The sequence below is a fragment of the Amia ocellicauda genome, chromosome 23 (assembly GCF_036373705.1).
Source record: "Amia ocellicauda isolate fAmiCal2 chromosome 23, fAmiCal2.hap1, whole genome shotgun sequence".
Taxonomy (NCBI): domain Eukaryota; kingdom Metazoa; phylum Chordata; class Actinopteri; order Amiiformes; family Amiidae; genus Amia; species Amia ocellicauda.
The window spans coordinates 8,276,387-8,295,402 of record NC_089872.1 but is presented as its reverse complement, the minus strand read 5'-3'; the positions used below and the strand labels follow the sequence as shown (position 1 = coordinate 8,295,402).

Below are 19,016 nucleotides of genomic sequence, written 5' to 3'. Positions count from 1 at the left end.
GATGGGCTCAGAATTCCAAGGCCTTAGAACTGGAGTTGTCTGCCAGGGTTCATTCTACCTCCACACCTCTTGGTTAGATGTAACCCTTTCCTCACACACAGACACACACGCACAAACCCTGTGCCCATCTCTGTCCCTCTGCAGCTCAGCGTGAGGCCCACCGTGGCCGAGCTGGTCGCACGGAGAATCCTGCGTTTCAACGAGTACGTGGAGGTCACCGACGCCAAGGACTATGACCGGCGAGCCGACAAACCTTGGACGCGGCTCACTCCGGCTGATAAAGTGAGTGCCATGTTTAAAAAAATAAATAAAAAATTAACACATCTGGGTGTGGTCCCGGATGTCCAGATATGGCTTTTTCTCTCTCATTCCTCCATACTTGTTACCGGATGACTTTCCAGCTAACCTGTCTGTGCCTCTTCTCACAGGCTGCTATCCGGAAGGAGCTGAATGAGTTTAAGAGCAAAGAGATGGCCGTGCACGAAGAAAGCAAACAGTTCACCAGGTAGGGCTGTGGACAGTGTCCAAAATTACCCGCCCACCTCGGTGGCAGAAAGGGGACCTGCTATAAAACGAGGATATCAAAATGGGTTCCTGGAGGCCCGCCATGTCTTCTGGCTTCCGTTCAACCAGCCAGTTTGATTTTATTTTTTTTGGTTTGTCTTGTTTGCTGACAATTCTCTGTAAGCGCAGTGTAGGAAACTGTGTCTCTCCTAAATTAAACTAAATAAACGTGTGCTCAGATATTTTCTGCTGCTGTTTAAGCTTAGATTTCGATTATGTATGCTGACCGATGGTAATTGTTCCGTCGATCACTGAGGGCAGCTCTAAAATTGCATGTCCATCGCACTGCTTAGCGCTATTAATGTCTTGTTGTTTTGAAGGTATCATCGCCCTTGACGCTGCGTCTGACCGAGGCCCGGGGAGCCTCTGTTGAATAACTCCTCTCTGGCCAAGGAACCCAAAGAGAGAGCCTTCACTGACCGTATCCTGAGACAGATCAGATCTCCCCTGCCCTGAAAAAGACCTGCCTTTGTCTTCAGCTGCGGAGAGCAACTGCTGGAGCTTGGACACTCTAATCCGTATCATTTTCTTAAGGCCTTAAAGGACAGGGGGGTGAAACGCACTCACAGCCGCACATTCATGGACCTGAAATGTGAAAAGCAGGCCAGTCTCTGGATACGGTCTCTCTCCAAGCAGACCAGGAACACTTTTCGTCGATCTCACTCCTCCGCTGGGACCTGATTTGCCAGGCCTGCCATCTTTACTGAAGACACTCCCAGTGACTGTAGCCCATCAGGCACACACACACACACACACACACACACACACACACACACACTATTTGACTTTTATTTGATACTATAACCTGTGCCGAAGGATGCAATAGTTTGTAAATATTGCCATTTGTTAGTTATTCAGTTATTGGGTGCCAGTGAGAGTCCAGGTAAACAACCATGTTTTAATTTGTTTTTAAAAGAAGGTACATGCCAACAAACCAATATTACCAAAAAAGACGCTCGGTATAAATATGCCACATTTTAAAATTTCATTTGAGCAGTGATCTATGGTTCCTACATCACCAGTATCTGTAATTCGATTTCGGTAATGACAAACAGTAATTCCCATTGACATCCCATGTCCTAGAAAAGTTTCCGTATTCTTGTAATGCCATAATACATATCAACATCTCAGACGAGGTCAAGTATATTGATTAAGAAAAGGATTTCCAAGCAAACCCCACCTTCACTTTCTCCTGCTAAATTTAGACCCCTGCGCTGCTTGTGGATTGTAAATAATAGATCGTTCCTGGCGAAAAAGCATCATTAAAGCAGCTCTGGAATCTCCTGTCTCCAAGAACTGTGCTAATCAATGCGCCGGCCTGTTCAGCACTGTCAAACGGCAAACCTCAACCACTTTGAATTTCTCTCAAGAAGTGAAGGTTGCGACCGATAAGGAAGGGGGTTCAGTATTTGACCAGTCTTGTCTGATTTATATGTTGTCTGCACTTATAATAGTTAATTAATCATGGCCATTAAGATATATCATGTTTGTTTGTTTTTTGGTGCTTTAAATTTTACATCCTCATGAACTGAAGCCTAGGTGTCTTTTTAAAATATATATTTATTATCATTGTTTTAAAGTTCTATATATGTCCTGTACAGAATGTATATAAACTACACAATCTTAATTCAGACTTAATTACCTTTGAAAAGGTTTTACTTAGAAGGTTCTCATTGCTCATTTCAATGTCGAGAGCAGCTCTTGGTTATTCATGAAGAAAAACAAATGTATTCACTTTACAGCTGTAAATACACCCTGACTTTCTGAAATATTTGTTTTTGCTTCCAAATTTCAGGGACCCTTTTTCCTGTAGCTCCACCCAGGGAAGTACAGGCATCACAATTATTTGATTAACTTTCTTTATCTGTAATTTTCTCAGTTTCCTCTTAAATCGTTGGTATATCATAAATATTGTCATATTGACATTACAAGTTAAGGTATATATATAATATATATATATATTTAGAGAGCGAGAGAGAGAGAGATAGATAGATAGATATAGATGTACACAATGGAGTATTTGGGGTATACTGGTTACTTTAAGGGGACTTTCATCGTGTCGGAATGCCTTGTTTTATGTAGTGCAGTATACAGTTCAAGAATTAAGCCATTACTAGCCAGTTATTATTGATTCATGTAAATTCATTGTAAAGGACTACAAATCTTGTTATGCATTGTGTTTTCCAACTCTGCTGCCATTTCACACTCCGAGTAGAAGTGTGTGGGATCCAAATATTGTAAGTGTATTTGCATTGCCAAGTGTAAACTTTTTTTTATTCTTAAGCATTAACTTGAGGCACTGTTATGCAAATGTTTTTTTTTCTTTTCTTTTTAAGCATTGACCGCTTGTTTCCACTGTACAGTGTAGTGTGAAGTTATAAAATGTATAATAAAATGGATTTCCTAAAAGCTGCAAGAAAACCACAAACAGTATTGATGGGTCTTGTTTTTACTTTGAGTGTAAACTACTTTGGTGGACGTGTTCACATTGGGGAATGATGTTGGATGTTTCCCGGCAGGTTCCCAAAGTGTTTCACTGGGAGGAAGACTATTATTGAGAATTCGTACATGCCAGTGGTGTCATCCAGATGGAGGATCCACCAGAGCTGAGGGTTCTTGCTGATGTACTTTGATGCCCCTGTCTTTGAAGATCATTATTTTGTTCTGCATAATGTCATTTAACCTGCCCTCCTTGTTATTTATAGCTTAGGATACTTTCAGAGCTATGCAACAACGATCAATGTGCCAAGAAACGTGCTGTTGCAGTAACTGCTTTCATTCTACACCGATCAGCCATAACATTATGACCGCTGACAGGTGAAGTGAATAACACTGATAATCTTGACATCATGGCACCTGTCAGTGGGTGGGATATATTAGGCAGCAAGTCAACATTTTGTCCTCAAAGTTGATATGTGTTAGAAGCAGGGAAGATATGCAAGCGTAAGGATCTGAGCGACTTTGACAAGGGCCAAATTGTGATGGATAGACGACTGGCTCAGAGCATCTCCAAAACTGCAGCTCTTGTGGGGTGTTCCTGGTCTGCAGTGGTCAGTACCTATCAAAAGTGGTCCAAGGAAGGAAAAGCGGTGAACCGGCGACAGGGTCATGGGCGGCCAAGGCTCATTGATGCACGTGGGGAGCGAAGGCTGGCCCGTGTGGTCCGATCCAACAGACGAGATACTGCAGCTCAAATTGCTGAAAAAGTGAATGCTGGTTCTGATAGAAAGGTGTCAGAACACAAAGTGCATCGAAGTTTGTTGCGTACGGGGCTGCGTAGCCGCAGACCAGTCGGAGCCCATGCTGACCCCTGTCCACTGCCGAAAGCACCTACAATGGGCACGTGAGTATTGGAACTGGACCACGGAGCATTGGAAGAGGGTGGCCTGGTCTGATGAATCACGTTTTCTTTTACATCACATGGATGGCCGGGTGCTTGTGTGTTGCTTACCTAGAGAACACATGGCACCAGGATGCACTATGGGAAGAAGGCAAGGTGGCGGAGGCAGTGTGATGCTTTGGGCAATGTTCTGCTGGGAAACCTTGGGTCCTGCCATTCATGTGGATGTTACTTTGACATGTACCACCTACCTAAGTATTGTTGCAGATCATGTACACCCTTTCATGGACACAGTATTCCCTGATGGCATCAGCCTCTTTCAGCAGGATAATGCACGCTGCCACAAAGCAAAAATGGTTCAGGAATGGTTTGAGGAACACAATGATGAGTTCAAGGTGTTGACTTGGCCTCCAAATTCCCCAGATCTCAATCCAATCGAGCATCTGTGGGATGTGCTGGACAAACAAGTCCGATCCATGGAGGCCCCACCTCGCAACTTACAGGACTTAAAGGATCTGCTGCTGACGTCTTGGTGCCAGATACCACAGCACACCTTCAGAGGTCTAGTGGAGTCCATGCCTCCACAGGCCAGGGCTGTTTTGGCAGCAAAAGGGGGACCTACACAATATTAGGCAGGTGGTCATAATGTTATGGCTGATCGGTGTATAAAACTATGGGCTGGTTTATGACACCTTATGGTTTAAATGGTGTAACTTTGGGGACTGGGTATGTTAAAGTGGAAAAACGAATGTCTGCATTATGAATTCTATTGTGCTAAAGTTTAACTGAAATACAGGGCACCCTTTAAAAATCAAAACCTAATAAAAAAAAGTCTTATGGGCACCCTTTGAAGGAAAATCGTTTAATTGCAAATAATTTTTGGAATTACTACTGGTAGCATTGCTTAATAAAGAAAAGTCATTTTAACTTTCGGGTACAGCTCAAGAATTTTTTTTTATTTTTTATTTTTGTCCTTCATGGTAGAAGAACATGTTGAAATTTAGTTGACGTATAAATGCAACATAGCCCTGGTAAAATATGATGTTAAAGACTTGGTTTTACTTACTCTAAATATATCTTTAAATGGGTAGAAAACGGTGGAAGATACCAATACGTCCTAAACCTAAAACCAAGACGAATTACGTATGTTACTATTTGGAAACCACAAGTACACCGGTGTTTAAAACCAAACCATACGCATTTTAAGATCTGTGCTGTGTTATGGTTACTGGATTTTTTAAATATATTTTATATTTTAGTAAAAAGTCATCTTCACCCCCGTATCCTCTGCCATTGAAGAACTCGCTTCAATCCTCTCTGCTCTCGATTAATACACCTTGCCGACTGCCCATCCCTTGACCTTTATGGGCTGGTTTAGTCTGACGGGAAGAACCAAGTACACAATATAAAACTATTCCACGTAATAACTTTCACTATATATTAAAAGCAAATACATATACAATGGTAAACATAATGAGTTTAGTATATATATGAGAATTTCAAGTTTTTTTTAATTTAAATCGCAAAATATATACTCGATAACACGCCTCTGGAGGGTTGTAATGGTATGTTCTGTTATGGCGCAGGCAGCGTGTGAGGTTGCAGTGCTGTAGTGTAGTGTGGTTTAAACGTTTTGGGGTAAATTTAATTGTTTGCGACAATTAAGAATAAAGGAAACATTATTTTAGAATTATATCGTTTGTTTGTCAAGGTGTCTGAGAAAGGCCTACCTCGTTTACATTTAGCTTAACTCCGAAATAAGAGCAACACAACGGTTCAAGCATGGTAAGAAACTTTTTGTATTGTGTCGCTTTGATGGTGGTTTAAAACAGTTTTTGTTATGAATGCATAATCATGTGATGACGGATTTATTGTAACTGCTTTGTGAAAACGCCGAAACTATTAAAAAAGACAAAACTATAAAAACATGGATCCTCACTAAGGAAAAACAACACCTCAGAAAAATACATCATAACTGTGCGTATTTTGACAGCCTCACAAGAAGAAGAAGGCTTTCATCGAGAAGAAGAAAGCGGTGACCTTTCACCTGGTGCACCGGAGCCAGAGGGACCCCCTTGCCGCGGACGAGACAGCCCCCCAGCATGTGCTGCTGCCCGCAAATCAGGTACGGTGGTCTGAGGTGGACAAAAACATATTTTCAAATAGGTTTGTGTTCCTCACGCAGTGAAAGAGGTCTGAAAGCTAAACTGATGATGCACATGTATGAAAACGTCATGTTATGGTGATAAAGGCAAGTTTCTAGATGCATTACATATCTTTAGTTACTGGAATATCCCCTTAAAATAGCTGTTGTAAATGTAAATACATCTTAAGTGTAACCTGAGAAAAGGGCTTTGGAAAATGTATCACTTGTCCACAGGCCTGACAGTTAATGCATGTCACTGGATCTGTCACACATTTTGGAAAGAAAACTATACTAAAGAACAAAATGGCTTAAGCTAGCTTTGGGAAAAATAGGGAACATGGGTCATCTTGCTCATTTGATGGCTACGTACTGATTTAAGACCTTCAGCAAGCCACTTCAGTCATATCTTCCTCAGCTATTCATCTTTATTTCTTATTTGTCTATATATGACTTATTCATTGATTTCTACCAATTTCGTCTTCCCAAAGTCTTCATAGCAGTCTTTCTGCTTAGCCGTAATCAACAGGACAACTTGGATGTCAGTTGACAGTCCTTTTTTTGTCCACCATCTGCTTCAATCTGCTTAAAAGTGGAGAGATTTTCTGGAGAGGGTCAGATCGAACCTTCTTCAGTGGATTGTTATGTATAATCTTGAAAGACCGTGTACTGATGAAAATGTTATGTCATCTGTATGCAGGCAGATGTATCGAAGAGGAAGGAGGAGGAGAGGAACTTTGGGGTGTTTTTTGACGATGACTACAACTACTTGCAACACCTCAAGGAGCCTTCGTGTGCCACAGAGCTGGTGTGCGGCGCCCCGCAGAAAGAGGGCCGTGTCCTCATCACCGAGGACGGCAAGGTGGAAGAGGAGGCCGAGACCATCCCTGTAAGACTTTGGAGATCGTGTATTAATAACTCACTTAACTGTGTTTATTTGTCTTTTATTTTACAAAAGTTAGTGGTGGAAAGAAAAGGAACCACTGAAGGTTGTTTAAAAACTAAACCGCAGAATAAAAATCAACACATCACGCATCCTATGAAGTGGACAGGGAGACAAACAAAATCTATTTCAAAAAAGAGAATAAAAATATGAAAATTATCAGCACAAAAGTGTGGACAAAATATCTGCAGCATATACAGAACTGCTAAGATACCCTGACAAGATACCTGAGATTTCCTATGCATGAGTGAGTGGATATATTGGAGCGTCTGAGGTTTTGTGTGAGATCGAAGATACAACAGTTAATTGAAAACAAAACTGCCTATATTTGGCTAAATTCAAAACCACAACCTCTGTTCTGACTGAGGCAATGGCTAAAGAAAATGCTAGGGATGCTGAAAACGAACTTATATTTTGCTAGAGACGGACACACACACACACACTCACACTAAATTACTAAAAGGGTCGTTGAGGACTCCATCGAACTGTAACTACTACATTAATCTCCAACCTTTTAATGAAAGCAGCATAATTAAATCATGACAATTATAAGCTTAATACATATAAGCAGGCATTACAATTGTAAATCTGTAATACATGAATTCAGGTGCAGCAATGAATGTCCATTAGTATTCATTTGGCGCTTTCATTCATTTAAGCGGCATGTTTGACATGGAAAAAATAAATAATAATGTATTTAATATGCAAAACCTGATTCTCGTTTGGATTTGCTGATTAATCCTCTTCGTAGCTGCAGTGAGGATTCATTTCAAACTGTAGTGGCGCCTGAAACTCACAGCTCACCTGTAACAGAGCTGCTTTGGCTGGCACACGTATAGGCCTCGGTTAGGAATTAGTGTTGGCAATTTAGACGGCAAACAACTTGGATTTCTTTAAATTCAGTTCAGTTTTTTTTTATTTAATGAGATTTCTTATCTGCATCCATCCAAGAAAACCTTTTTTCTTCTGGATACTTTGTGGCTCCGAAGCACTACCATGCCTGAGCTGACTTGTTGATTAAAAGGAATGAATAAATATGGAAGTGAGCGGCAGATGCTATGTACAATTATTCCTTTTATTTTCATGCATTTTTATGAGGGGTGTTTCTTATAGATTCTTGACATTTTTTGTTAATTTAAACCAATTTTGATTCCAAATTGGGGTGAAATAATTGGACACTCTGAATACACACATGGATTGCTTAATTTCCACAGGCCCTTTCAATCAATTTGCCTTCATCCGTGTTTGCCTCCGAGTTTGAAGAGGAAGTTGGTTTACTGAATAAAGCAGCACCGATATCAGGTAAGCCGTGTATCCAAGGAAGTATGTTGCAGATACAAAAGCATCCACCTGGTGTCAGACTGTGCAGACTATGTTTATTGTCTGAAGTGGTTTCAATGGCCTAAGTCTCGCCATCGAACAATGCTTATTAAAAGATTATGCAAAAGAAAGTTGACTTCTCCGAAATCTAAAATCAGACAATTGTACATTAATAAGTGATCTAGAGCTCGGATTGGTCATCTGCAGTCCTCGAGTGCAATAGGGTCTTCTCATTTTTGTTCCATAGGTGACTGTAGGTGGTTATTTATGATTCAACATTTGGTTTGATAATTTCACCAAAGTAACCCTCGTCAAACATCTCCAGTTGGTGCTAATTTGAAGAGGACTGAACTTCCATCCCTGCAAGATTTTCCTAGAAAACATCTGGTGAAATAAGATTTAGAATAATTATGGATATATGGTGACTATAATTTGCTCAGTCAGGTGGCAGGTAGGAAATAATTTACCACCCAGAGCCGGGAACCAAATTAATGGACTAAGGAATCTAGTCTAAACACAATAGAATGATATTGTGTATCACGATTTTTTCTTTTCAGGCCCCAGGCTGGACATGGATCCGGACATTGTGGCTGCTCTTGATGAAGATTTTGACTTTGAAGATCCAGATAACATTCTTGAAGACGACTTCATCCTCAAGGCCAATCAGGACAAGGCCAGTACCGACTTGGTGTAAGTCTCGGTCTTGTCAATTTGACTTCCTGTCCCTTCACACACTTCGGGGATTCTCCTAAGAGCCACCAGTGTCTATACTGACACAAACATTTGCATATTTCTAATTTCTTTTAAAAAGAACGTGAAGACTTGCAAGGACTACACAGATATGTAAAAGTGTTGGAAACTGAGATGCAAGAAATTATATTTACGTATTGTTACGTCACCCTAAGACCCTAAGTAAAAGCATCGATCATTAAAGACAGGGTTGATGTTTTACAAATCCATGTAAAGAAGCCGACAACCCCACAAGAAACCAAAAGTGTTTGCGATTAAGACAGTGTAAATGCAATTCAATATTTTCCCTCCACCCCACAATATAACCTTTTGACTTTAGTTTACATTTCAGTGGGACCTTATCCAGGTTTTAACACTGTAAAAGCCTCAACTCGCGGTTTCTCTCGTCATCCTGTCAGTTAATCGTTGACCTGTACCTTCAGGGGTAGCGATGACGACGACGACGAGTGGGAAGACACGGACGAAGGCGAGGAAGACTACGATTCGGACAACCTGCTCTCGGGCGACGAAGGCGAGGGGGCGAGCGGAGAGAGGGCCACGCCGGAGTTCCTGTTCATGAAGGAGGAGACGCGGAGCCGCTTCACAGAGTACTCCATTACCTCCTCTGTCATGAGGAGGAACGAGCAGCTCACACTGCTGGATGACCGCTTTGAGAAGGTGAGGCCATCACTCTTGAAAGGGCATTCCCGACACACTAGATGCCGTGTCATAGCCTGGGGATGGTCCAGCCGGCCAGAGGACACTAGTATGAAAGGGACTGACCAGGATGTGGCCTAACCCTGATTAAAGACACGTATAAAGATTACTTTCTGTCAGAGCCGTTGTCTCATCTTGAGAGCAGTGGCAGCAAAATTGGGTGTGATTGCTAGCTATACCATTCTCTATGTGTTCTTCTTTCATATTTGTTACTGCTTCACAAAAAATAGGATAATCAATTTAGAGTCCTCAGTACAGAGCAATTTAATCAAAGTCTCCATTGGCTTATTTGATTACTTCTGGTTGTGGGTGTGGTTTGACGGGTTATGGGACATGTTGACATATTATGTGTTAAAAGTATAATGAATGAAAATGTATTTGTAAAAGACTGGGATTGACTGACAGCCCGACTAAAGGAAATTGAGCCCTCTATGCAGCTACAAACAAAATTGCCTATGAATATGAAAGTAAACCTCTGCAAAGTGAAGTGAAATGTGCACCTTAGAGCAACTCCTGAATGAATCCTGCCCCCTAATCACCTGAAGAATCTTTAAATTATAATCCCGAGCTGCCAAGAGCGGATCAGTTTGAGAAAGCGCCTTGACATAAAGTAACAGATTGCATTTCCATTTATACGACCTATCCTTTTGCCTCAGGATTTCAGTTAGCCATGTACAGATAATGTAACCAAATCCGTGTGCGAGGGGAATGGGGCAGAGACGACCTGCTGGCACTCTGCCGAGCAGCTGCCTGGGCAATTAAAGCCGAATAAAGACACAGCACTAAAATACAAATTTATCATGTTCTTTGTTGCGCTCTTTAAATGTTGTCATTGTTGGCCACAAGACAGGATAACTTTTAGCTATAAGAAGCTTAGCCTCCTGTTGTAGATCTCTTTTTTTTTTTTTTATGACCTTTACGTGATTGGCTAATTAATTTTGTCCTCCCCCTGTAGTTTTATGAGCAGTTTGACGACGACGAGATCGGGGCTCTGGACAATTCAGAACTGGAAGGTTATATAGACCCTGGCAGCATACGGCTGAATGAACTGGTGGAGGATTACTACAGACAAAAAGCAAAAGAGTAAGTGCAGAACTGCAGTGGAGTATTTAATGATGAGTAATTAATGATGTTACACATTTATCACATCCCCTATGTTTCCATCCACTTAACGAACGTGTTTTGTGCAAAAATAAATAAGTCCGCCTACAAATTATATGCGCATTTTCCAAGCCAAGGTGGGTTTCCATCCAACTGACTTGTAGCGAACAAAATATGTGCAAATATGTAAATTGACTTAATTTCCTGAAAATCATGCCTCGGTTCCACTGGCTTAAGCGTCCGTGTCGTGCCATGCCGTGCCGGACGCGTCCGTCCTCAGACGCGTCCCAGAGCTTTTTTTGCAAAACCAGGCCGCTGTGAAGTCCGTCCCTCTGATGGGAGGAGCAGCGACTGTGGGTTTGGTTTGTGTTTTGTTTTAAAAACAGACACGGAGAACAACACTACGAGTGACACAGCCTGACGTGGAGAGGACTTTTGTGTCTATTTTATTATTTGTGCTTTACATGATTGTAAACAGCGTAATAAATACACGTTTCTGTTCAGAGATATTAGGAAGAGCTAAACGTGTAGAGACAACATTATATTCAGATGAGCATGTTCCCATAAGAATACGGTTCCATGTGCAACAACAACAATAATAATAAATATCAAATATGTATTGTTATTATTATTGTCATCATTTGTGCTAGTATATATGTCTTTTAAACGGCACAGCGTGACTCCCTTAACTTATTACTCTTACTACAGATTTGTAAGTGCAAACAATATTTTTTGCCGTTTTATTTATAATTTACTTATCAGACGTCCTTAACCAGGGCAAGTTACAGATGGAACAAAATACACACGTTTCACGATTAATCATCCAGCTACAATATAGCAGGTTATAATTTAACTAAAGTGTGCACATTTATGGACGTTTATGGACGCATTTATTTTACCAGTCCTTAATGTTTTAGAGGGAACCCCACATCTGCTGTATTAATTTATTCATAAATTTAACTTGTAAATGGACACGTTAACTAAATCGTGTTCACCTTCACACTGACTGTCTCTGCAGATTGTCCTGCACGCCATTCACAAAACACAGCCTGAAACACCGTCCAGTTATTCATAAAATATTAAAAATATCGGCTGCTACCGCTCCGATTATTATCCTTCAGTTTATTTTAACTAGTCAGGCACTGCACTGGTCCTGTGAAATCCAAGTTTTTAATGCACTCGGATATTAACTGTAAGCAGTCATTGTCTCTGTACGTGGATTTCACTCCATGTTGCTAATAAACTTGAGATTATATCTTCTGATACAATGTATCTGATCTCCTCCCTGTGTCTCAAGTCAAACACACACCTCCGCTGCTGATAGCGAATCATGTCCTCAGTGGGCGGGACGGACGCTTACAGACACGTCTAGCACCAGCAAGTTAACCGTCCACAAAACACGGACGCATCCAGACGCTTAGCCAGTGGAAACGCCCGTTTAAGCGTCCGGACGCGTCCGCCAGTGGAAACGGGGCATCATATGACTACAAACTTATTCAACAAAACATTAGTAATCCATAAAACCAGTTTCCACTGTAATTTCTCGCATAACTGACCATATCCACGTATTAAAAATCCATTAAACATTTGGTCGATGTTTTCTGAAATTCAATCGACATTTTTCTGTTAAGCCTGTCATAACGTTATTGCAAAAAAGGGCCTGATAGAAACATGACTATTGTAATTTCATCTAAGGATTGTGCTTTTATACAAGTAAACTCTCATGTTTCCAGCACTCCAATCCGGGGCTCAGAAAAGACTTTACTCTTCAGCAGTTTGGCAGTTTTTCCATTTCAACTCCTTTTTTATGCAGAGAGCCACCTTTGTAGCTTTTAAGCACTGAATCGCTGCCAATGCAATTAAAGAGTTCATGAACATTAACTTCTAGATTTAATTCATGAACAGGCTCTGTAATTGTTTTATAGGCTTTCTTCGGTGAATAAAGTAAGCTGCCCTATAAACAGAGAGAGAGAGGGAGTCATTTATATGTGTACTGGCTCCGGTGAAGCAGAGTAGGAGATGGTAGATTGATGATTTAAGGCTTGTGTTCAGATACAGAAACAGAGATTGTGTGGGATCAAAGCGATCAGCCGTAGCAGAACGAATCTTTTCATGTCGTGTTGTTTTTTAAGCATATTAATGCCGTCTCTGCAGGTGCCAGAAACCTGACGATCTCGGCCCCAAAGAGCTGTCAGTGTTGCATGAGGACAGCGAGGAAGAGGAGGAGGAAGAGATGGAAACCGTAGTGGTCGAACAACCTCAGGAGAAATGGGACTGTGAATCCATCTTGAGTAAGTTGCTCATCTCTTCCTGGGGGACGAGCGTGACACATTTCAACCATTTGCCCTCTGGTCCTGTCTTTTAACCTGCCAGCTTTAAACGACAGCTTTCCTGTATTGATAAATTAATGGAAATATAAAAGGAGACTACCACAGTTTAGAAAGCCATTCATCACATTCAAATCAAATAAAACCTCAGTGTTTATTTGTCTTGATCAGACTGAAACAGATGGGTAAGTCTTAACTCATAGTATGTGCAGTCTCCTGACTAGGAATGTGACAGAAACACAGTATTGTTTCATCGTCTGAGCATACCCAAACCAAGCCACTGTAATACACTTTAAATCAAGCCATTTCTTCACATACACACACGTGATGAGTCATCATAGATTAATACTTAAAATCAAGATTTTAAAAATAAATATATCCATCTATTTTAATCAAACAAAAAATAAAGATAATTTAATGTTTTCTAGGCCACAGAACAAACCTATATAAGATGTTTTTTGTTCAATGAGAATTGTGTGTCTAGTTCATAAATAATACAAATAAATTCTAGTACTAAAAATACTACAAATGTTGACGTATATTTACTGATTTGTAAATGAGTAGATGCTATTGCCATTTTCTTCCCTACATATGTGTGTGCATGTGAGTCTGTGTGTAATGGGGAATAAATATAAAAGGAAAACACATAAACATATAGATGTTAGTATATATTCTACTCATCCAATGTTCATCTCCATAATCATGAAAAAAGTAACATGAAAACATGCAGGCATACACAATGACGCACATATTTAAAAGCTATGTCATGTTTCCAACAATAAAACAAAAGCATGCATTGTTGTTATGAAATTGTAATTCTGCTGTGTTTCAGAGAGACTGCTAAATATTTCAGTACAGTAAATGCTTTAAAAATATAACTTTCTGCATAATTAGTAAGATATTTTGTCTTGCTAGTCCTTCATGAGTAAATCTGAAAAAATGCTCAGCTATTCCATGTTTCATATAAAGCATTAACATGCTGCATCAAGGATTAGTTATGGGGAGACATATTAAAAAATTATACCACAGACTGTGCTTAACGTCAGTGTTACATAATCAGAGATATACTGGAGAGAAAGAAGTCCGGGACACAATACTTTGGAGACTTAACTCTTCAGTATTCATTCTCTGTGCCATTGGTATTCTTGATTTAAAGTAATTAAAGTTCTCATTGTTAGAAATAAAAGATGAACAATTGCTGAAAGCAAGAAGTCGCAGTCATAGTATCATTTTGAAAGTCATTAGCCTGTAAATGATTGCTTAATTTAATGGTACACTCAAATTTACAAAGAATGCCTGCAAGTTCATTAATCTATTTTAGAAAGCATGATACTTTTCCCTGTTCATGTTTTGTAAAGTATGACTCACTTTATCTGCAGTGTAAGCAGTGCACACTGGCCACACACACTGACACATAATCCAGTATGCGGCAGCTTCAGGCCAGGATGTGAGTCTCGTATGACTGATTTACCAGATGAGTACTGGTCTGCCTTTCCTAAGGTGATTGTATGCTGTTTAAGATCAATGTGGATTGTGCCCTGTCAAACCAGCTGAAAAAATGCAGCAAACCAAATAAACTGAACAAATAAACACAAACAGCCTGTGCAAAAAAACTGTCATCCAGACTCATCTAATGTGCAAGAGGTCATTTCTTGGAAATGAAACCGAGAAGAGAAGGCAAAAAAAAAATCTCTATTGCTTTCTTTTACATATCTCAATTCATGTGCAGTATATCGTAAACAACAATATCTACTGAGATTTCCTACAAGTTGTCTGTGAACTGTGACTGTGAAGTATTTTCTAACCAACGTTTTGCATTATTACAGTTTGTTTTACCGTCTATTTTGTATGTTTTTCAGGCACTTACTCAAACTTGTATAACCACCCAAAACTCATCAAAGATCCACCAAAGGTAAACTTTCCTCCTAAAACTCCCCAGATCTGTGCATTTTTATGTTATGTTTTGTTACGTTAAGTCCAGTTAAATAAAACATTTGTTACAAGTCTAAGAGCCGTCCGTGACAGCATCCAGAGTGGGAAGACTTTATTTCCAAACGTAGTTCTGTTGACATTCATCGAAATCGGATCTAATTGCAGCTGAAGCCCATCAAGGTGTCCAGTAAGACAGGCATCCCTCTGGATGTCCTGCCTGCGAAGGGCCTCACCGCCAAACAGGAAGAGCGCATGCAGATGATCAATGACAGTGACCTGCCCAGAGCCGCCACACTGCCACGAGCCAAAGATGAAACGAAAGAGCAGAGAAAGGCCAGGAAACAAGCCATCAAACAGGAGAGAATGGTGAGTTCCTGCACTTTTCCTTTTCTCCTGAACCGTACAGAACATCTTCGGGGTAATTGCATAAAGACAGACAGGAAACGCGCACGTTACTTCTTGCTTTTCCTGCTAGTTTGCTACTCTAGGTTATGTAGCAGAAATGCATAATAAAATACATGCAGAAAGGCAGCTTCTACAACAGCACAGAATCTCAATCTTTCTTTGGAATCTACATTATATGAAAACATTTCCTGTTTATATATTGTTTTTGGTTTTACACTGGAACTGATTTTTTTCCCTTAACAAATTACATGCATAAAACCCTCTCCTTTATTTGTTTCCGGTTTTCCTGCAATTATGAAGACATATTTTAATAACTGCTCGGAAGGCGGTGCTTTCTTGATCTCTGTATTGTAGTAAAACCCAGCATGAGAAATAGAAAGTTCTCAATATTTTCTTTTTCAAAATGTATAATTAGGGGAAGGATTGATTGCGTTCTCTGAATAGTGAATGGAATTGTTTCACAGCAACTTGTTTCTTTACAGGAAAGGAGAACCGAAAAGAAAGCAAACAAAATGGCTTTCAAAGAAGAGAAGGCCAGGCAGGAGAAAGAATTGCAAAATGTCAGAGCAAACATACAAGGCATCAAACTGTCTTAAACTGCAACGGAAAAACACTTTCTTCTACTGTTCTAGTAACAGACTTCTGACAGTTGCCGGGTACCGAGCACAAGATCTGATCTTGGCTGTGTCGTTTACTCGGCGCCCTTCAGATTTCAAAGGGGATTCAGGCGGAGAGGACACTCGGAAGAGATTTTCTCAGATCATTTAAAAGCAGGAATGTTCCATACAAGTTTGACTTCAATCAGAGAAGGTTACACTTACATTTTTTTATGTATGGTCAATGATTTACTGCTGTTTATATGCAGTAAACTAAGAACTTGCACATATTCATTGGGAAATAAATACAAATTTTCCATTCAGATAAATAATAGTGCTTTGACTGTTTGGACTTTTTGATGCTGCTCACTTCGGCCAACCTTTTGCCTTATATTTAAATATTTCCACTTGTGTTGCTTTCTGTTTGGGTGTTTTCAGATTTATATTGAATCTTGAAGTCATGAAGCAGCTATTAACTTGATCAGAAAATGTGACTTTTCTGTCAGGAGCATTCTCTAACAGCAACGCATATGTGTTACTGTAGCTGGTCGATTACTTCTCTAGTGGTGCGTTATAACATGGAGGGTGTCAGTGAAAACATTGATTATATTTCTTGACTGTAGAGAAGAGTTGAGATTTGCTTCATTAAACATGGGAAACTAAAGCCAATAAATTGATTTGTCTGTTTTGTGGACCATTTTTTTTTTTCAGAGGTCCTCTGCTGTATTTAACTATCTTCCAGTGCAAATCAATGTGTACATAGTCCCAATAGTCCAATACATTTCTGTGTTAAATTGTCAGCTGCATCATGACACAGGTTCTCTCCCTTCATAGAAAGGGGATCTACTTGCCAAAGAGATGTCCGATGCATGTGTTGTCAGAGGAATTCATGTTTTGTTTGTTAACATAATATATATTAATCGGATATCAATCATCTGACCTTTTAATTTGGATAAATACTAATGCTTAAAGGTTGATGCATTAAAATCCACCACATATCTTTCTACATATTTCTCTATACAGCACAGAGAAAGTACCTACAGATTAAATATTCTTAAAAAAACAAGAAAAAACATCTTGGTCTTGAACTAAATCCTTATTTTAGAAAAGTCCTAGGTTAATAACGAGCCTGTTAACCTCAGACTATACGCACCTCCGCCGTCTAATCTCCAGACAGATTTCTATGCGATGTGATTCATAGCTTGACATCACCGCCCACTGCATTTTCAGCTCCCAAGAGCACCGTCTGTCTGCTTTGTTTCCAAGGAGATATTTGACTCAATGACAAGTTCTCTGTATGGTGCTCCTCTTTTTGCCATTTGGGTCTTTTTATCTCGAGAAGTCAGACCTGGGCTTTTATGAGACTTTCAGTACACAACAAAAACAAAGGAAAACTCAGAGTCTGGAAATGTTATAAAATGCCAGTCAGGACAATATGTTCTTTTTGGCTGCCGAGAGATCTGGAGTGTTGTCTCTTCAATAATTGAAAGAGCTTGCCTTTATCTAAAGAATAGTCAGCCTGCTCTTTAAAGCTCTCCTTTTCATCTCTCTTATCTCTCGCTCGCTCTCTCACTCAAAAACCATGCATGTGTTACAGAGTGGTAGACAGACTTTCGCCATCAAATTCCACCAATGTTGGTATTTCACTGGTCTCCAATGCTACCATCTCCACACAGAATAGTGCATTGTGGGTAATATCATTTGTACTGGCAGCAGATCTGTCTCTTCCAAAGGATTTGACTTCATTGATCATTGCTTGATGGTATTTAGACTTGGAGCCATAGGTCTGCACTCACAAGCGATCCTTAGCTTGTGTCTGGCTGCCCTATTTTATATCATTTTATATTTGAAGACACACTTGTGAAAGCACATATGGATGCTGATCTATCTTGCTGGCTTTCAGGTCAGATGTAACAGTTGATTCTATCTGTGCCACTGTTGCCCATGGCTGGTCCATCATAATCTGGAGTCTACCTGACCTTGGTTACACTTCTCTAATGCTCTATTTGCATATAATTTTAAGAGAAAGGTGAACAGTTTACATAGGTCTGGACAGAGGAGTGTCTTACTGTTTTTTGTTCAATTTGGCTTTTTACCCTTAAAGGGATCAAGCATTCGAACTGTGCCAAGGACCCACACGCCCTCCCTCAGTGAACCCATCATGATGTAGGCAAAAATGATTGGAAAAACAGTGGAAGACCATCTGGAGAATCAATGTGTTACGGAAACATGCTCGAAAGAGGAGCAGAGTTTTCTATTTTAGTTCCATTTCAATGCCTGGGTTTACATGTATAGGAGAAACTCCATAATCTCTGAAAATAATACATTGCAAACAGAATCTTGAAACTATTATGAAACCTAAACAATTACTACATATATTGATAAGACCTTGCTTTGACATCACTCTGCTTCCTAGGCATAAATAAATCAATGAGAAATTAAAATGTAGCACGAATTACTGAAGAAAGTAGCCATCATCAATATTAGGGTGTTAACGTCCTGTCTACAATTTGATTGGTCACATTAATTTACTAAATCTGTTGCATTCTTTGATCTGGGCTCAATTATTATGTATTCTCCAGTTCCTTGTCTTCTTTGGTCGTGAACTTTGGTTTGGCCAGTCAGAGTTAGGTGAGCCAAAAAGCTTCTTGTATACAAAGCCAAGGCCACAGTGTGTCCATTTTCCACACCTCAGGTCATTCATATCCAACCTGTAGGCAAAAATGAGCAAAACTTGGAAAACCCCACAGAGATCACCAGTATAATTCAATTATAGTTCTCTATAAACTTCACAGCAATAATAAATGAAGGACCCGTTGCTCCATTTAGACTTTTCCTGGTAATGGAACTCGTGCTCACCTGTGTCCCCAAGCAATTTACATTCAAGATAGTACCCTCC

At 40.0% G+C, this 19,016-nt stretch overlaps 2 protein-coding genes across 6 annotated transcripts in view; both read left to right on the top strand.

Moving 5' to 3' along the window:
- Positions 1-2,997, top strand: part of phactr2 (phosphatase and actin regulator 2) — a 70,670-nt gene extending 67,673 nt beyond the window's left edge. For all 5 annotated transcript variants that reach the window (XM_066696524.1, XM_066696525.1, XM_066696528.1 and 2 more), the window contains 3 exons: positions 145-282; positions 429-505; positions 885-2,997. In XM_066696524.1, coding sequence (XP_066552621.1) covers positions 145-282; positions 429-505; positions 885-900 — 231 coding nt within the window. In that variant the 3' untranslated portion in view covers positions 901-2,997. The remainder of the gene's footprint in view (positions 1-144; positions 283-428; positions 506-884) is intronic.
- A 2,372-nt stretch (positions 2,998-5,369) lies between these two features.
- ltv1 (LTV1 ribosome biogenesis factor) lies at positions 5,370-16,802 on the top strand. The gene is made up of 11 exons (XM_066696788.1): positions 5,370-5,689; positions 5,898-6,029; positions 6,748-6,936; positions 8,205-8,292; positions 8,868-9,000; positions 9,483-9,717; positions 10,712-10,839; positions 13,012-13,148; positions 15,044-15,096; positions 15,282-15,482; positions 16,004-16,802. Exons 1-11 carry the CDS (start codon positions 5,687-5,689, stop codon positions 16,115-16,117), a joined length of 1,413 nt encoding a protein of 470 aa, XP_066552885.1. The 5' UTR covers positions 5,370-5,686; the 3' UTR covers positions 16,118-16,802.
- The last annotated feature ends 2,214 nt before the right edge of the window (positions 16,803-19,016 follow it).